The 17,801-nt window shown below is 44.8% G+C and overlaps 1 protein-coding gene across 4 annotated transcripts in view; it reads right to left on the bottom strand.

Moving 5' to 3' along the window:
* Positions 1–56: 56 nt before the first annotated feature.
* The window catches only part of ppp2r3b (protein phosphatase 2, regulatory subunit B'', beta), a 23,483-nt gene continuing 5,738 nt past the window's right edge, over positions 57–17,801 (bottom strand). For 2 of the 4 annotated variants that reach the window (XM_084545101.1, XM_084545104.1), the window contains 12 exons: positions 9,272–9,457; positions 8,817–8,920; positions 8,171–8,273; positions 6,712–6,786; positions 6,533–6,619; positions 5,745–5,901; positions 5,063–5,111; positions 4,887–4,976; positions 4,623–4,798; positions 3,379–3,497; positions 3,165–3,271; positions 57–1,099 (listed from right to left, as the gene is read on the bottom strand). In XM_084545101.1, the coding sequence (XP_084401227.1) occupies positions 961–1,099; positions 3,165–3,271; positions 3,379–3,497; positions 4,623–4,798; positions 4,887–4,976; positions 5,063–5,111; positions 5,745–5,901; positions 6,533–6,619; positions 6,712–6,786; positions 8,171–8,273; positions 8,817–8,920; positions 9,272–9,457 (1,392 nt within the window). In that variant the 3' untranslated portion in view covers positions 57–960. Of the gene's footprint in view, positions 1,100–2,560; positions 2,603–3,164; positions 3,272–3,378; positions 3,498–4,622; positions 4,799–4,886; positions 4,977–5,062; positions 5,112–5,744; positions 5,902–6,532; positions 6,620–6,711; positions 6,787–8,170; positions 8,274–8,816; positions 8,921–9,271; positions 9,458–11,613; positions 12,246–17,801 lie in introns of those variants that run through there. The other 2 variants (XM_084545103.1, XM_084545102.1) reach the window with 2 other exon arrangements.

The raw sequence follows: 17,801 nt of genomic DNA on the forward strand, positions 1-17,801 counted from the left end.
CATTTTAGGAACGTCATACTAACCGGATGCACCACATGAAACCTCCCAGTTTACTCCATTAACTAAGGCTTTATTATTAATTTAACAAAAAGCAAAACATCTTCAAATGCTTCCTTTTGTTCTTTTTGTCAAAGTACGTTCAGTTTACGCGCACTTTGTGACATAGAAAAAAAAACAAAACCTGTCTAAAACACTTGCCCAAATCATTTACAACACAGCAAGCACAAAAATAAATATTTACAGTCATTTATAAATTCATCTCTAATAATTTATAAGCCCATCTCACACATACATTAAACTCATTAATATAGACCTGTACAACAAACGCTGCGTGTGAACTGTGTGCTCGTGTCTACAGAAGGCTCCACGGTGGCTTCGTTTTTGGCATCTACAGCGACTTTTCTTGACTCACAGAAATCCCTCCGTTAGGAATGTAACATCAGCCAATAAGTTCGGCACCCGAATCGGACCCGGCGCGCGGTTTCCCCCCCCCCCCGTCCAGGCGGCTCGGTGAGCTCCGAGTGTTTTTTTTTTAACAGATGTGGCTCATGTGAACATGATTACACAGCAGAACTCGCTCTGAACATTATTGATGCGAAAGATTACATGCAGAAAAACAGCCTGTTATTTCGTGTGGAGGGAGCAAAGGTCGAAAACATGCTGCTGGTGGTGAAGTGTGAAAAACAAAAAAATATATATATATAAAAACATCTACCGTCTGCACCAAGAGCTATTTTTATTTCCCGTTTCTCCAACTGTTCAGTGCTTCAGCTGAGTCCTCTGGTTTACTGTGTTTAGTGAAGCGAAGTGTCCTGATCTCGTGATCCTGGGTTCATGTGATTCAACCACCAACACAAGCTCTTTGACTTCTGGGAGCGGGAGGTGATCAGCAGGCTCGTGGGGAAAAAAAAAAAACTAAAAAAAAACCAACAACAAAACAAAACAGCAACGCGTCAAGCATCATTCAAAGTCGTCTTCGTACTCGTATTCGTCCAGGTCCAGGTTGCAGTGCGGACTGGGGATCTCAAAGAAGTGTCTCTTGGTCAGACCCAGGTCGCTGGAGATGTGCTGCCCCAGTGGGCTCAAAGGATTCTCATACCTACACGGACCGAGGGAGAAAAGGGAGATTTAAAATGTGATAGCTCTTCTAAAAACAATAATCAGGAGCCTGTGTGAGGCTTTTTTCCTCGTTGAAATCATTCCTTCTGTTTATAGCAGCCGCTGATCCCAGATAAAATCTAGTCTTTGTTTCATGTGAAAACGTTTTCCTATGTTTTTTTTTAGTCCATGAAGCTGATATGAGGACGAGGCTTTAGCAGGTTGAGTTGGACTCAAAACACAAAAACTATTCTCACTTAAAAGAGGATTTTCCAACTAGGTAGCCATCAAGCCTCGTCTTTTTATTAGAAAGACACAAAATAATATTTTTAAACTGAATTGAAGGTGGTGTATTTTTACTCCTCTGAAGAGAGTGTGAACAAGAGGAATGATCACACCAAGCCAAAAACTCCTGTGTAAAATAACAAATGTCAAACAAGGTGCATGATATAGTCATTCAAACGCACTCAGCAGTAACACTGTGGTGGATGGAAGGACTATTACGCTGCAGAAACAGTGGAGGAAAACATATTCGCCTTCTTGAAAGGAGTGTGATGAAGAGAGTTACGCCAGCTAGCTTAGCTTAGCTCAGCTCAGCTCAGCACGAAGACTGGCAGCGTGTGGCGGAAAACACGTGAGCTGACGGTGATGAGGCTGCGCAAAAACAAACAGAAATAGTTTCCACCCTTTGAGGTTTGTTTGACAGTCTGGTGATTACATTATTATATTGCTGCGTCCTCTTCTTCTTCTTCTTCCTGATTTGTTTGCAACAGAGCGGAGAATTAGTGCCACCAAGTGTTTATCTTGTTGGAAAAACAAGTCTTTAAAGGAAACGCTGCATAAATTATCTGTATGATTGTATGAACAGAAAGCCCTGAAAGATGGACAACCTGAAGACAACATGCCTGCAGCTGTCAATTGGAGACAGTGCTTATATGGGAAATAAACCAATTAATTAACCGAACAAGCCGCAAATAGCTAATAAACAATATCTAGAGGTGATGCTTGGTGGACTATTAATGCTAAGCTAGCTGACGGATGGTTGTGGCTTTGAGTTCGGCAACAGACTTCAAATCCTCTCATCTAATTCTCAACAAGAAGGCCAATAAATGCATTTCCCAAAACAATTCTGAACAAACCAGTGCGGCTGGAAAGGACACGGAGGAGCACCACACGGAGGCATGGACAGAGGCAGAAATAGAGGAAGGATAAAAACAGAAGCCGTCTGGTTTCAAAAACAGACCCCCAGCTCCACGGCGTGGCCACATAAACACGACACTGTGCCGGCTGACAAACAACTACCTTCTGTCAACGGTATGCTCGGGTCGGTGTGTGTGTGTGTGTGTGGCGGGGGGGGGAGAGGGTGGTGGGGTGGTAGAAGCTAGGAGTGGGTGAAGGACTAGAGAGGAGCGAGGAGGAGGAGGAGGAGGAGAAGTCTCTGCTGGTACCCTGAGTGTCTTACCTGCTGTGGTTAGCAGCCTGCCTTTAGGAGTCGGTGGTGTTCCTAAAACCGCCACACAACATAGCTGTCAACAGCCTCATTTATCACTGACTCACTCTCAGAGGGGCTCTGCTGCTGGACTTTATCCTCTTAGGACGGGAGGGGGGGGGGCGGCAGGCTCTGCTAGTCCTCTATGAAGACTGGCTGAAATCAACTGGACCTCAACTCCAACTACTCAAACCTTCACTGTCAGACAAAATGCTCATTAAAACCTAATTAATCATTTAATAATAACACTATACCGGTTTTCCGGTAGATAATCAGGATAAATATTTGTAATTACTATATCGGGGCACTTGTTTATCAAACGTTACGGTGAAATTAAAACACATGAACCAAGCAGCTCGCTCCTGCTAACAGCTAATAGCAACTTAAAGTGACTCTAAGTGGCTCACATGTGGATGTACCTTTCATTTGCCATAATGTTAGCATACATTCAGTGTGTCATATCGCTACCGTCTCCTGTATAATTCAATGTGAATATAATATATAAATAAAGATGCATTAGTAGGAGGATACTGGCTGTTGTTTAGTTGCAGCACTGAGATAAAAAGACCACACTTACACATCGTTACACTGATCGTTGGCAGCCTCCTCGGCCACCAGTATGTCGTACTCCTCCGCTGCGTACTTCTCCCAGTCCGAGACCTCCTGCCCCTCCGTCTCCGCCTCCTTAAAAAAAAAAAAAAAAAAAAACACGTCAGGGTTACGGGATCCGCTTGACCTCTTGGCGAGGAAAACGAGTCGCGGTATCGGTTCGGGTTCGACTCCCGCCTTACCCGTATAACGGAGAAAGGGTCCTTCTGCTCGTGGTCCAGGTACTTCTCGATGTTGAAGAAGGTGTCAAAGAAAATGTGGGACAGCTTGCACCTCTTGAGGTCGCGCAGGGTGATTTTACCTGGACGGGGTAAATAAGGGTCAAGGGTTAGCTTCTCAAATGCAGGTTAGACCGTTCACTGCTGGTTTATAGGAACTATTAAACACCTAACAGCCTCCCTCATCTTGTTGCAGGAGTTAAGAATCCAAGTAGAGCTGCAACCAGTGACTTTCTCTATTTATTAATTTGTCATTTTCATCTGTAATGATTTTAAATAACAAAATGTATTACCTCTTTTCTTTGATTAGGGATTTTAAGTGTGTTTATCCTAAGACAAAGATATTACAACTGTCTTTGTCTTTGTCTTTTTACAATTACCTGACTAATCGTTAAAGAATCTAGAGGATAATTCTTTCTTTACCAAGACAAACCGTCTAAAAACATGTGCTGCGGGGGCCGACACAAGCTTACTTCGCCTGCCTGACTGTCTTTCATACCTTCTGTTAAGACACGGGGCTAGTGCCAAAGGCAAATTGCCACTAATTTTATGTCCTCAAATAGATTCCCCCGACAATAAACACACTGTACGTCTGTCCCAACAGATAATGTCTTACGTAACGGATTATTTTTCATGTTTATGTACAGGTGAAAAATGTTTGCTTCTGCTTTTGCGTGTGTGTGTGAGAGAGAGAGAGGATAAAGCCTGCCATTTAAAACAAAACCTCAGCCTCCATCTACAGCTTCATTTGCAGGTAATACAGATCTAACGTCTCACCGTCGTCATGAAAATTTAACAGACTTTTTAGCCATCTCAAACATCTCAGACATTCGGTAAAGAAGTTGTTAGATCTCACATTACATGTTACATTATTACACAGAATACCACCGCACCACCAGAGGGTCACATTCTTGCTGTGGCCGGCCCTAATAAACATGTGCAGCTGAATAGTACCTACTAGTATGTTCTAAATAACACAGTGGAAGAGCTAAGTGCTGGCGAGGCGGTGGTGGTGGGGGGGTTTGTTGACAGTGTGGATGACTCCAGCAGCTGGTAGCAGGCAGGCGGTCTCATCCAAAACTGTTCACTCAGCTAGTGATCAATACCCTGACCTGAAAACGTATACGTGTATCTGCTGCTGGGACCGCGGACAAAGTGCAACCCGTCAGGACTTCTGAGGGGGAGTATGAACGTAAAACAGGTCTGACCTTCGACCTCAGGCTTGACAAGGTCAAGCATTTGGCAGAGGCAGTCCTCGAAGGGAAGGGGCTCGATCGCCATGGACTCCAGCTTCTGACACTGCTCCTCGTAGAAGTACTCCAGCTCGTACATGCTGAGCACGCCGTCTCCGTCCAGGTCCATGCAGCGGAACCAGTACTCGATGCTGAACGGAGACGAAGAAGGTGGGCGGCAGAGGTTAGTGAAGACATAAAAGGTGCGGAAACTTGGAAGACGTTTGAGTTTCAAGATACCTGGTGTCAGTTTTCTTGTCCTCCTCAGAGATGAGGAACCAGACAAAATCAGCGTAACTAAGCCGCCCCTCCTTATACACCCGTCTGTCCCTGGTGAGATAAACGAAAACATTAGAACCAGCAGCGGCGGAGGCGACACCGCCTTCTTTTTAAACTCAGTGACATTTCCACCTTACCTTGTTACTGTTCCTGAGAATATCCTCTCAATCATCTTATGTGAGATGGCTGGAAAAGTACACAGCAGAGGTTACAACCCAGTCTGGGAGCGGACTACGTCTTTTCTCTCTTAGACAACAGCTCTTTCAGTTGCTGCGCGGCTCTTTCACAACACATGTAATCCATTCTCACAGGCTGTAAATCCAGACTGGCTAGTGCAGCTACTTTTCTTTTCTTTATCTTGACAATGCCATAAATCCTCCGGTCATCATTTTGACCATATAGCGGTAGAAATTGTTCCAGACATGGCGTCACTGGAGCAGAGTATATACGCTGCTCTTATTGATCTTGTGTCTCATTTCCCCTGCCATCAACCAAGAACATGTGGCGTGGAGTGAGCGGGGAGAAAGCGTCAAATCTTTTATTTTTTTTCCCCTGGCTACGCGTTTGCGCGCGAGGAGTAATCCTGGTGCGAATCTAATTGTTACATGTAGTTTCATCTTTCATCCGCCGTGCCGTCAAGTCGCGGGAAGATTTAAGGAGAGTCGATTTAGCTTTGACAAGGTCGAAGACTCGTCCCGCGTCTTTTGATGTATTTTTCGCACCAAGCGCGTCGACTTGACACGACGCTAAGAGAAATAAAAACAACAATCGAGTCTGGAGTGATAGCGAGTGAGTGTGTGTGTGTGTGTGTTGGCGCACCTTGGTCATTGTGCCGTGCCAGGTCCTTCTGGTCTATGTAGAGGTCGTGGTCACTGTCCAGCTCCCAGAACTTGCAGTAGATGACGTAGAAATGTTCATAGGAGAAGAACTCTGTCAGCTGGTTCACATCCTCTTCCTGCTCCAGCAACGCCACATTCTGACCAGCAGGAAGAAAGAAAGTATGAAATAGACTTTATAGATTTAAGCTTGGTTTATACTGGATATATACAGGAGATAACCTGTGCACTGGTGTCTGTGATTTAGCCACTAAAACGTTAATGTTGATTCTCTCTGTGTACAATGGTGACTGGAACTAGGAGGCTCGTTTTGGAGTTTAGCAATTTTGGACGAGAGCGATTTTTGAACTCAAAATTACTGCAGTGCAAAGAAACGCAGAGCAAAGACGTTGAGTAGTGGATGATATGTAGGAGGCAGAAGGAGGGAGAATGTTTTTTTGTGCTTGTCCAGCTGCTTAGATACGTAGACTAGAAAGTATATATGGAACCAATCACAGCTGTTTCTGCGTGCGTCACCACGACTTCTTGTCACATTTCTGGGGAGGTGTATGTCGGGTTATGACGTAGCTCTGATGTAGAACCATGCTTTAGATTTCTTAGTTTCACTCTAATTGAGCACACACCCCACTGGCGGTACAGAGTTTTCACAAATAAAATTATAAAATACAAATTACAAACAGTTTTAGGGACATGTACCCTGAAGGAAGGAAGTGTTTACAATATTTTTCAGCACAAAAAGAAAAAAAAGTGCACAGAAAAGTGATGATTTACCTGAAGAAAGTTACTTTTCCTGAGCTCAGACCCCGTTATTTTCCCAGTCCACGACCGGTTCACATTGTAAAATATCCTCTGAACCACCTGAAAAACAACCAACGGAGCAAACCTTAACGAGTGCAATTGCCAAGTCTCGCTGCTTGCAATGTGCCGTCATGTGTGTCACGGTGGCATACCGTGGTGATGTATCGTGAGTGAAAGTCCGGCGCCTCTTTTAGAAATGCCAGGCCCGCGTGGGAGTTCACCACATCCTGAAAACGTAAAATAAGAGTCAGACGAGTTGGCAGTTTACGCGCTTCATATCCATAACAAACACAACAACTCAAAACTCAGCGACATCCGATGCCTGTGCCCGCTACGCTAACAAATACATATGTTAAATTTAAATTATGCGGTTGCTTTCGGAGACGAGCTAAAGGGCGAACCACATCTGTCTTCTCTTTCTTTTTTGGTAGACGGGACGCATGACAAAGTGGGACACGAGAGGTTGCCAGGGACTGTCCACGACGTCACTCTGTCATGCCATATGCTTTATAAAGTGCGCTATGTGAAGAAATAGCTCCAAGGCTTATTGGGAGAGGCCATACAGTTAAAATGTTTTGTTGAAATCACGAAACACTCGGCCAACCGGTTCGAGACTGAGTTTCAGTCATTCAAATTTGACAGAAATGTGGTGGGAAGGCGGGAACGAAGAGGTTTGCCAGAGACTGCTGTTAACCTTCTCTTCGTCCTCGGGCCATATAGACACACAGTGTGCTGCAACTCAAATGAACTGTAGCTACATGCTATCGCGCCTGTGCTTTATTCTGCGCCCTCACCCTGCCTACAGAGGGAAAGAATTGTTGACATAAATGCGAAGGCGGCAATGAAATTAAAAGGCCTCGTTCCAGGGCGGCCGTCGTGCCTCTTTGACTCTCGCTGTGAGAAATTAAATCATAGAGAAACACATAAATCACGGGGCGCAGGAAACAGGCGGGGACAGTCAAATCTACTCCACTGCAATCCGCCTTTCATTCATCAAAACAGTCAAAGGCGATTCGCGGAGTGGAACCGTACAAATTAAACAGCGTGTGTGCCACGAGGCATCTCTGCTGGTATGCTAACGGGTGTTGGGGCTCAGACCGGGCCGCTCCTGCCTGCCTGCCTGCCAGCCAGCGTGAAAATGAATCAGGTTTAGGGTGGGGCCGGTGTGGCTCACCAACCGCCTGTCAGCTAGAATGAGAAAACAAATAGCCACCGCAGCAAGTCCGCACCGTGAGAAATACTCAATTAAAGCGGCGTTACAAAACAAATAAATGAAACCGGGAGTGAATGTTTTCTGGGATTATTTTGGTGCTATAATGTGTTTATCACCGGAGACACATTTTCATCTCCATTTTCTCCCCCCTCTAATAACTGCTGAGGCTGAATCCTGCATCAGGGGAATCTCCCTTCCCTCCTCTATACTGCACTCCGCTATATTACTGCCTTAAAGTGGCGCCGCTGAATTAGTCCTCTGCCACATGAAAAAGCACTGCCTCAGCAGGGCAGTCCCAAAAAGCGGCGGTCCAGTTCGCGCCACCCAAGCCAACGCAATTTTGGCCACCCCTCACTGCCAAGCCCAGCCCCTCTCCCTGGGTGTGCTGCAGCCAGTACCTGCAGGAATGGAATAAAGTCGTCTTGTTCCAGGTAATTGCAGCCGGGCTTGGCCAAGAGGTGCACAAATTTAGAAGCATCATCGTGACAGGTCTGCAGAGTTCTGGAGGAAAAAAAAAAAGAGACAACAGATGGTTACTTCCTCTTTGGTCGCTATGTTCGCTCGAGTCTTTTTTTATCATTTACTTCAAAAGCACAAACGGACGTCACAGGTATTAACGCATTCTGAAATTGGGATTGCAAAGAATACGCAAGCGTCTGTCGCGGCCTCTCATCTAAGAATGGTGCAGTCATGAGTTTAAGTCAAAGGCCAGGTCTGTCCAGGCTCACACAGTTATACAAGAGCATGCCTATTGCACACAACAGCACACAGTCGCCAATATAAAAGCCCTTTGGTGTTCCTTTATATGCAGAAACACACTAAAGGGATGTTTTCATTTACGCACTGTATATGCATAGCGACTTTCCCTCGTGGGGTTTATGAGGGCTGTGATTTGTGTTTAGGTCATAATAGCAGAGATGTGCGTGCAGCGTCTGTGATCCCCCAGTGAGCGGTCATCATTGTTCGGAGGAGGCTGTGTGAGCCATTTGGCTGGGAGTGAATGTACCAGCGGCCTAGTGAGAATAACAGCAGCTATTGTCTTACTTTCTCCACATAGCCACAAACTTGTGTACAGACACGAAGCCCGTCCTGTCGCCTCCAGCTGAGATGAACAATGGCACTTTCCAGTAGAGGGGACACTCGCAGGCCTGAGGAGACAAGGAGGCAGGAGAGATGAGGCAACACGTGGCAAGGATGCAGAGAAGGGGAAGAGGAAAACGTTTAATAGTGTAATGTAAAACTCATAAATACACGAGAGCTAATCCTGTCGGTGGAAAAGCGGCGTTGCATCATGAGACTTCCCAGAGGAAACCGAGCTGTCACTGCTCTCTTCACTCCGGTTTCTCACATTCCTCCGGGACAAGTAAATCATTTTTCCGTGGGTTTTTTAAAAATCAGCAAACATTCACAAAGTCAGAAGCTAAACGGCACTAATGAAAATAATTTGCCGGGGTTCCGGGTGGCAGCTCAATCTCCGCGCTGCAAATCACCATTCTCACCTTGGCGACCTGCCCCATGTCCTCAATGGTGGCCCTTTCATTTGGGAATTGGGAAAATATTTTCTCAATTTTGGAAATGAGGCCGTCGACGTTGAGGTTGGCTTGGGGCCGGCCCTGTGGGAAGTAAAACTTGGGAATGCTTTCGCTCAGCGCTGTGGTGACCGGCTCCTCCGTCCTCACCTGTGCCTGAGACAAACACAGAGACACAAACTGTTAGCCACTGGTGCTAGGAGATGCTAACGCTTCTCAGCGGCGGTATTCCAGTAAGCACATGTAATCGTACCTCTCGGCAGCCTGAAGCAACATCGGTGATAAGTTGTGACTGCTCAGCAATCATAGACATTATCTCCTTTATCTGTAATAGATATCACTGTAGCTGGCATTCCTCTCTAATAGCCAGCCTGTGGTAGGTTTTAATTAACGTGTCGACTGTTATTAATGTGTGTGGAATTGTTTGTCATTTTAAATCGCCGCTAAAATCTGTGATTGACTTAATATTTGTTACGCACGCTCGTTAATGTCACACTATAAAGTACACCGGTCTATATGATAATCTAAGAACCGCCCCAACTCTATTTTATATAATAAGCACTAAACGTAAAATAATTAGTGACAGGAAGAACTCATCTTAGGTAATTCAATGGTCTAAAGACTCCTAAGTTTGGCACCGTAGTGTGAACTGACAAATAGATAAATGGCTATATCCACTGTCAACTATAATATCCTACATATCTGTTCTCTAACAACAGCATCTGTAATATAACTGCACACAATGTAGTGGCTCTGATCAACAAACACACAAAACTGGACTCACTTAGTGATCCAGAAGTCAATAAACATACATTTTTATAAGTAACTGCAACTTCTAACCTTACTTTAGGTTAGGTAAATGATATACCGGCCATTATTGACGTTATTATAGAAAACTAAGATTGTCTGTAGTGGGAAGCCCAACAAAGAGAGGAGATAAAACTGGTCTGTGTGCGTTTAAACAGCGAAACCCATTACAGTTGTCAATGACAGACCTAGAAAATAGAATTAGGGCAGGCCTGTGCTGTATGTACAGTATGTGTCGCGTCTGAACTTCACACATCGGGTACAGTAGTCAGGAGTTCGTGGTATGTAAATACCAGCACCACCAATTTATTGCTTTCTATTCTTATAATTAAAAAGGACAGAATATATTAGCTTTGTTAGCCTGGCTGTTTAACCACCAGTTTACTTATTTGATATTTGCCAACCAGGAAGAAAGGTGTGTGAAACCAGCACGAGTAGCACCGAGCACAGACGTTCATGTCAAAACTAATGAAATACAAAGTGAATATGATTCACCATTAACATCTGAGCAGACCACATTCCTTGACAATAACTCCACTGTGTGTCTCGCTGTGTAAAATCTATATAAAAAGCCAGAAAGCTTGGAGCCAGGGATGTTGTGTCGTGCTACACAGCAGCAGGGCCTACTAAAAAAAAAACAGCCTGAGCAGAGAATGCTTTCCTCTCGGTCGTCATCTCGTGCCTAAAGACTATTTACATGATTGGAGAACATGCTAACTGCATTGCTTTGCATGGCCCCTTTATTAATCACATAAACACACACACACACACACACAGTGCTCGGCTAAGACGCGAATACACAACCCAAACCCAGTGTCTGTCTGTGTAATTTCCACATATAACATCACATCTGCGGCAGTTAAAACTTTCAGCAATATCTCACCAAAGCCTTTAAATTATGGAGGTGGATTTAACGGGACTGAAAGTGTTCTGCGGCGATAATTTGGCTCTTTTTTAACGTGATAAATGCTGTTGATCCTCTGCTCTTCTGTTCTGTGTGTTGGTGTCAGCCATGGCTATAAAAGGACATAAACATCTCCTGTTGCCCTCCCTGTACTGTCCCCCTCTTTCTCTCGCTCTCTCTCCCTCTCTCCCTCTCTCCATGCTAACCACTAGCAGAGCTCTTGAGTACAACTGCTAAGCCACATGACATTTTGCACATTCACAATGATGTGGTCTGAAAGAGGACGGCGAAGCAGCTGAGTACTACACACCGCACAACATGAAACTCCATCCAGTAGCCGAAGCTCACATGTCGTATCTCATGATTGCACAACAAACCCGTTTCACAAGGTTTAAAACACAGAGAATGTGAGATAGCTCTTAATTCGTCCCAACAATTACTGTAATTTAACAGTTATTCCACTATAACACAAACTGAATACCACGACATGAAGCCCGCAAATGCCAGCCAACATTAATAGACCTGCCCCCCATTGGCTGACAGGCCAGTGAAGCCTGCGTAGTGGAGGGTAGCAGAGGGTACACTCGTACAAAACACCTGCCTGTCCTTGCTGGAAGGCTCTGAGCCTCTTCTTGAACCGAGAGGGCAGAACAAAGTCACATCCGCGTGCCAGCAGAGCCAACTCCTTCCTCAGGTCAGGGTCCTGACGCAGGGACAGCTCCCTCATCCTCATCCTCGCATCGGACAGGAGGGGGAACTCATATACACGGGCGCAGCGCTCAGTCCGCCGCCGCCGCCGCCGCTATCCTCTTCGCCGGGCAAATCACTTGTAGTCAGCAAAGCAAAAGGCAGTGGAAGCAGTGAAGGTCCTCTGTGTGTATGTCCCTGTGATTGTCCTCTGTCAGTGTGAGAGCCTCTTAATGCAAGGCAGCAGCTGCTACTGTGACTCTCTCTCCCATTCCAGATCTGGTCGCACAATCTCAGCTCAGCCTGCTGCTCTGTCCCAGTCTCTACCTAACACACACACACACACAAATACACACAGCAGGGTCAGGAAGCCCTTGCCTCAAAGCTGCTGGGAAGATAAGGAGTGACTGAGTGCATGTTTGTGGGAGTCACTTAGTGTGTGAGTGTGATGGGAGGGGTGTGTGTGTGTGTGCGCACCACGGTGGATCTGCCCTTTCCAGTTTGCATTCCTCAGTGCTCATAGAAGGTTATGCAAAGAGACAGACCTGTTGTTGCAGCTTGCAACAGCCACAGGGTGGAAAATGGAAGGATGCACCTTCGTACGGCGACGACACGCCGTGTGCGCCAACTTTTCTTCCCGAAAGGCTCCCGCAACACAAGATACGTCAGAGAAAGTTTTGATGTGAGGCCCCCCGAAAACGGGACTCCCTTCAAGGAGAGACGCCGATGTGAAAAATTCTAAACAAAATAGTGAAAGCTGCTAGCCTGACGAGCCAGACCCACATTAAATGTAGGGTCTACGGCACTCTCCATAGACGGGGCTCAACCGGAGGGGTGGGATAAACGGTCGTCTTTCAAACTCCCTCTCCACGCAACAGGATAGCGCTACAACCAATCGGAGCAACGAAGAAGGTGACGTAGTCAGAGCGACGGAAAAGAGAGTTCCTTTTCTCAGAGAAAAGCTTAACTTCAAGTCTTTCAGAGTGGCGGCCAAAGCCGATTCGAAAGAAAGTTGTTCGCTAGCAGCAGCCATCGCTCCGGTAGTTCTAGCTAGGATGGGGAATTCACGCGTAATTCACGGAACTTATGGTCGCAGGTCAGTCGTCATCATGTTAAGCCCGCCCACCGACTCGTGACTGGCCCGGTCCATCTTGGATTTTTCGAAATCTCAAGTCAACGGAGAGTAACTAGACTGCCCCTGGAAGCAAATGTAATGTGCTGCCGCTAGGGGCGCGTCTAGATTCTAGGCTACAAAGCTGCATATTACTTAAATAAATCAGCCCGAAGGTGTAAATCACGAGGACAAAAGAAAGACTAAACAAACTAAGGAGGCACTAGGAGTGCACATACTTGCCGGTTCATTAGGCAAGCGAAACAAAAGTGAAAACAAACGCATTTTAACGTAATAGTCGTGCAGCAGACCTTAGCTTCATTGTGGTTTTAAGCGAACTGTTGATTCAACTGTGTTTTCAGTTTTGTAGCTGTGTGGTTTGTGGTCCTATTGAATTGTATTGTGTTGTACAGATACGTGTTTCTATTATTTTGAAAACTCCCATTTTAGTCAGTGGGCTAGACTAAACGTTTTTATGTTTTATTCATTCCAGTTTAACAGCGCCACAAACTGCATCCTCCAAAATGATCACATATAGTTGAATTACCACCTTTCTGATGCTGCTTCAACATAAACTTGAAACATTGCAGCTGTCATGAAGCGTAGATTTAGTGAAGGACTGTTATATTAGGATGAATTAATTTCCTCTGGTGCACCCAATGAACTGGCAAGTGAGACTGTAGGCCAAATCAAAAGATGATATGCACAACACAACTGTAAGACGCGCATATTTCCAACTATTCTGCATCCTACATTATGGTCGTCTTTGTTTTGCCTTCCCTTTGCAAGCTTGGGCTGCCAGCCATTCCATGTCTTATTATAGTTGATGGGCAATAGAGGGGAGGGAACGGGACATGTCAAATTCAAAGACGGATGACCGAACCAGTCTGCGCCTATTAAAAGCACCACGGAGCGCTGTTTAGGCAATCCCAAGAAAGTGGATATGGTTATTTACTCCTCAAACAAACATCCACTTCCGGTTGCTGCCGCCGTCGTGGAATGATGGCAATTACATCAATTCTCTGTAAATGCGTTGATCTAACAGCTCTTCACGGTGTAGACTGAAGGCACAGGTAGCCCCATACGCCTACTGATGTGAATGCTAATTAAGCAGAAATGGTATATCTGCTAACGTCACTGTTGTTGCATATGGAAACTAAAAGCGTGGCCGCAGTATTTTTAGATGACAGGATCACAAAGTCCAGTGTTTTTTTCCACCGGTTTCTGCTCAAACCCAGTTCCTGTTGTCCTTCACACAGGACACTGCACAGGCTTGATAAGCTGTTTTGCATGACGGCTTTGCACACTGGCTGCCTTCTGTTGAGGCTCATCAGTTCAAATAAAACACGGAAAGAAAAGCACCAAGGCAAAAAAACAAAAATCTAAAATAGCAGAGCACGTGAAACAACCAACTCTAATAAACTGTTCAGTCAGTTTTGCAAGCGACCAAACAAAACCATAAAAACCGTTGCACAAACGAAGGTTTCACAATGCAGCAGGGATGATAATGTATTACCCTTGTCCTTATGAAATGCTGTCCTTATAAATTGTATAAAGCTGAGGTGTCGAGTTCATTTTAGTTTGGGGACCACATACAACCCAACTTGATCTCAAGCGTGCAGGACCAGTAACATAACAGAATACGTTTGTTTTACTGCAAAGAAGAACAAGTTAATTAGGAGAATGTTTACATTTAATAAACTATCCTTAAGAAAAATAAGGGCATATTGCGTCTGCTGTTTAGTCCGGGGTCTCAGTGTTGTATTCTGTTTAACCCTCTTACTAGCCTGGTCGTTACCATCCTACGTTTCCGCCCGAAATTTGTCTGGCCAAATTGCACTTCCGTGGTTCGCGTGTAACCGCGCCAATCAGCGAACAGTTGAGTGATGACGCGGAACTCGCCTGCCGAGTTGCTTGTAGTCCAGCGAAGCTTGTAGTTCAACAGCATAGCAACAATGGCGACGGAGGAAGAGACGCTAGAAGCCATCCGCGAAGTTGTCTCAACTCTCGAGAGCATCACGGAATTAAAACCAGAACAAGAGGCTTGTCTTGTCAATTTTATAAATGGCAAGGACGTCGTAGCTCTCCTTCCAACTGGCTTTGGGAAAAGTTTGATTTATTTAACTGGAAGCGGAAGTGGTAAGCGTAAGAGCCTGAACTCCGGCGCACAATATACGTCATTACCAAACGTTGCTGATTGGTTAAGGGAACTCCAATGATTTTAAACCTCAAAATAAGCATCCGCCCATTACGGAGACAGATTCCTATTACATTGGGCCAGACTAACGTGCCAGACCGAAATCAAATTTCGGGCGGAAACGTAGGATGGTAACGACCAGGCTACCCTCTTACTAAAACAGTGGACAAATTAGGAATAGCAATTATTTTCATTGAAAAATTGCAGTCTTCTACATAATTCATGCTGCGGGCCAGATTAGACCCTCTGGCGGGCCGCTTTTGGCGCGTATGAACGGACATCCTTGAGCAATATTATCTTTAACCAAATCATCTTAGGGCCACTGCAGGCAGGCAGGCTGCCCGAACAACATCAAACATAACGGGCAACTAGCAGTCAGACAAGCTGCCACTGCATCAACAAGTCTGATGGCGATGACAAACTCAGGCCGACCGGACAAGTGTGTCTAATCTGTAAACTGCTAAATCTGATTTGTGCATAAACATGTGTCCAGTCATGTTCACTTCGTTTCGTAACAGATGAGATTATGAAACGTGCTGTCTGCAGTTAGAGGCCATTGGCAGGTAGATGTTGGAATTCAGTGCAGTCAGATGACTGATGTTGTTGAGGTCAGCTACTGCTCTGATTATTTAAGAGAAAATATGCAGGCCAGATGGAGAGAGAGAGAGAAAAAAAAACACTGAGGCGAAATACATTACATGGAGGTGGGGCAAAACTAAAGCTTTACCAAACTGTCAATATAAGCACAAATACTATGTTCTGCTGGCATTACTAAACCAGTGAGATGAACAGCTACCTCCAAACAGAGGGAACCTTCACACAGCCCCTCGGTCGAGCCTGTTAACAGAACCGATGCTGTTGTGAAATCCCCAAATCTCCAGCTCAAGCCACCACGATTGGATGTCTGAGACTGGGATTTGGGATTCATGTGAATATGTGCCAAAAATAGGCCTGATTGACTGACCACACAGTAGTCTCCCGGAAGGCCGACGACGAGTTGAACGTGGTGCGAGCGGATCGGCCTGGCAGATCTTATTGGAGTAATAACGCGACAGCGGAGTCTAGCTCGTAAACGTTTGATGAAATATGCCATGAAATAAAGAGAGGAGCTGCAGATAAGAAGTCACAGTACAAAAGGGACTCCCTTACTTACGCAACGGTATTAGAGGAACTTCTATGTGAAGTTTATTCATCAAAGCAGTTTGGTAGAGCACAGCGATTTAACCCATTCAGACCGGATCACGCATCTATGCGTAGTTACCATCAAGGCCGGCAAACGCGTCTGTGTCATTTTGAGCGTTGTCGTCTTTTTCGAGGCACATGGCCAATTCGCCTTTGGCTAAGCCCCGCCCCCCTTAGTTACTGTTGCTACGTCCGACATTCTCTTCTGGGCTGTGGTTTTCTGGTTATCTATAAGGCTCTGGTATCAACGTGGCTTTATGCTGTGACAGCTCTTCCTGCTGAACTTTTGTCAAACTTTTATAAAGCAGCAAATAAAGTGTCCGATAGAAGTAGGCAAAAGGGGCTGCAATATGCGTTCGAAGGCTATATTCAGGACATACAAGTGAAACGCAACGAACAACAAGGCATCCAAATAGAGGCGAAAGCATACAGTCAAAAAATGAACCACCGCATATCCTATTAATCGAGACGGAGGCTGGGACTGACAATATCAAGGAGCAACACTGTTCATGCAAAGCTGGGTACGTCTCTATTCACTTCTATAATCGTTATTACGAAGCAAACGGACTAACGTTACGCACGTATAACGTTGTATTTCTTCAGCGTGTGCTATAGCGTATCAACAACTATGCAACTTAAGCTGTAACGGTGATGTTTTGGTTAGCTCCACAGGGTTTTGCGCGCACATCATTGGGCTTATCCATACCCTGGATATATACCGACAGTATAGCCTGCCGAGACCGAAAATATGAGACGCCTGCGTTAAAGTCAATGGAGCGCTGTGGAAAAAGTGTCGGACCCCTGTGGGAGCTCTCTTGGCTGTGATTGGTCAATCTACATTCTAGGGTGTGGCTTAGCCAAAGGTGAATTATATGCACTGTGATTGGCTGAAATATTCTTGGGGTGAGTGACAGAGATGCTTAGGGATTTTTTTTTTTTTTAAACTAATGTGACTAATAAAACGCTTTGTGATTGGTCGAAATAAGCCTGACACATGGAGTATGTTTTGGTCGAAAATTTTAAACACCGTGCTAGCGATCCGTCACAGCTGACTCAAGTGAAGGAAGTGATATTGACGAAGTAATTGATTCGGATTTTAATAATACAACAAACAAATTTAACATGAAATTATTAGGTAAAGAAGAAGTAGCTCTGTTTTGTTGTGGGTTTTTTCTATATCTTTGTTTCAGTGATGTTCACTTGTCACTTTGGTACCTCAAAAGTATGAAATAAAAATAGATCTTTACTGATTTTCAAAATTTTTTAAATGTTTGGTGTTTATTGATTTTTTTAAAAAAAAAATGCATTTGAAGATTATGCCCTAGCAAGTCAGTCAAGTTGAAAGCCAAAGAAGTAAGCTTCCAAATGCTTTTTATCTCATGTTTTTATCTGCTACAGAGCCTGAGAAATTAAGGTTTTAATAAGCGTTGAAATATTTTGACATATTGTTCTGAAAAACCTCAGGTTTATTTAGTATTTAGGCATAAAAAGGCCTTTTGTAGCAGGCGTTTTAGGCCTAAATGGGTTAACTTATTGTTTTACTACATTTTATTATTATTTAAAAGAGAAGACATATTCAAATAGGATTCAGTGTCGTCATTTTTCTTTATAT

The sequence above is a fragment of the Chelon labrosus genome (assembly GCF_963514085.1).
Source record: "Chelon labrosus genome assembly, chromosome: 5".
In the NCBI taxonomy this organism is placed as follows: Eukaryota; Metazoa; Chordata; class Actinopteri; order Mugiliformes; family Mugilidae; genus Chelon; species Chelon labrosus.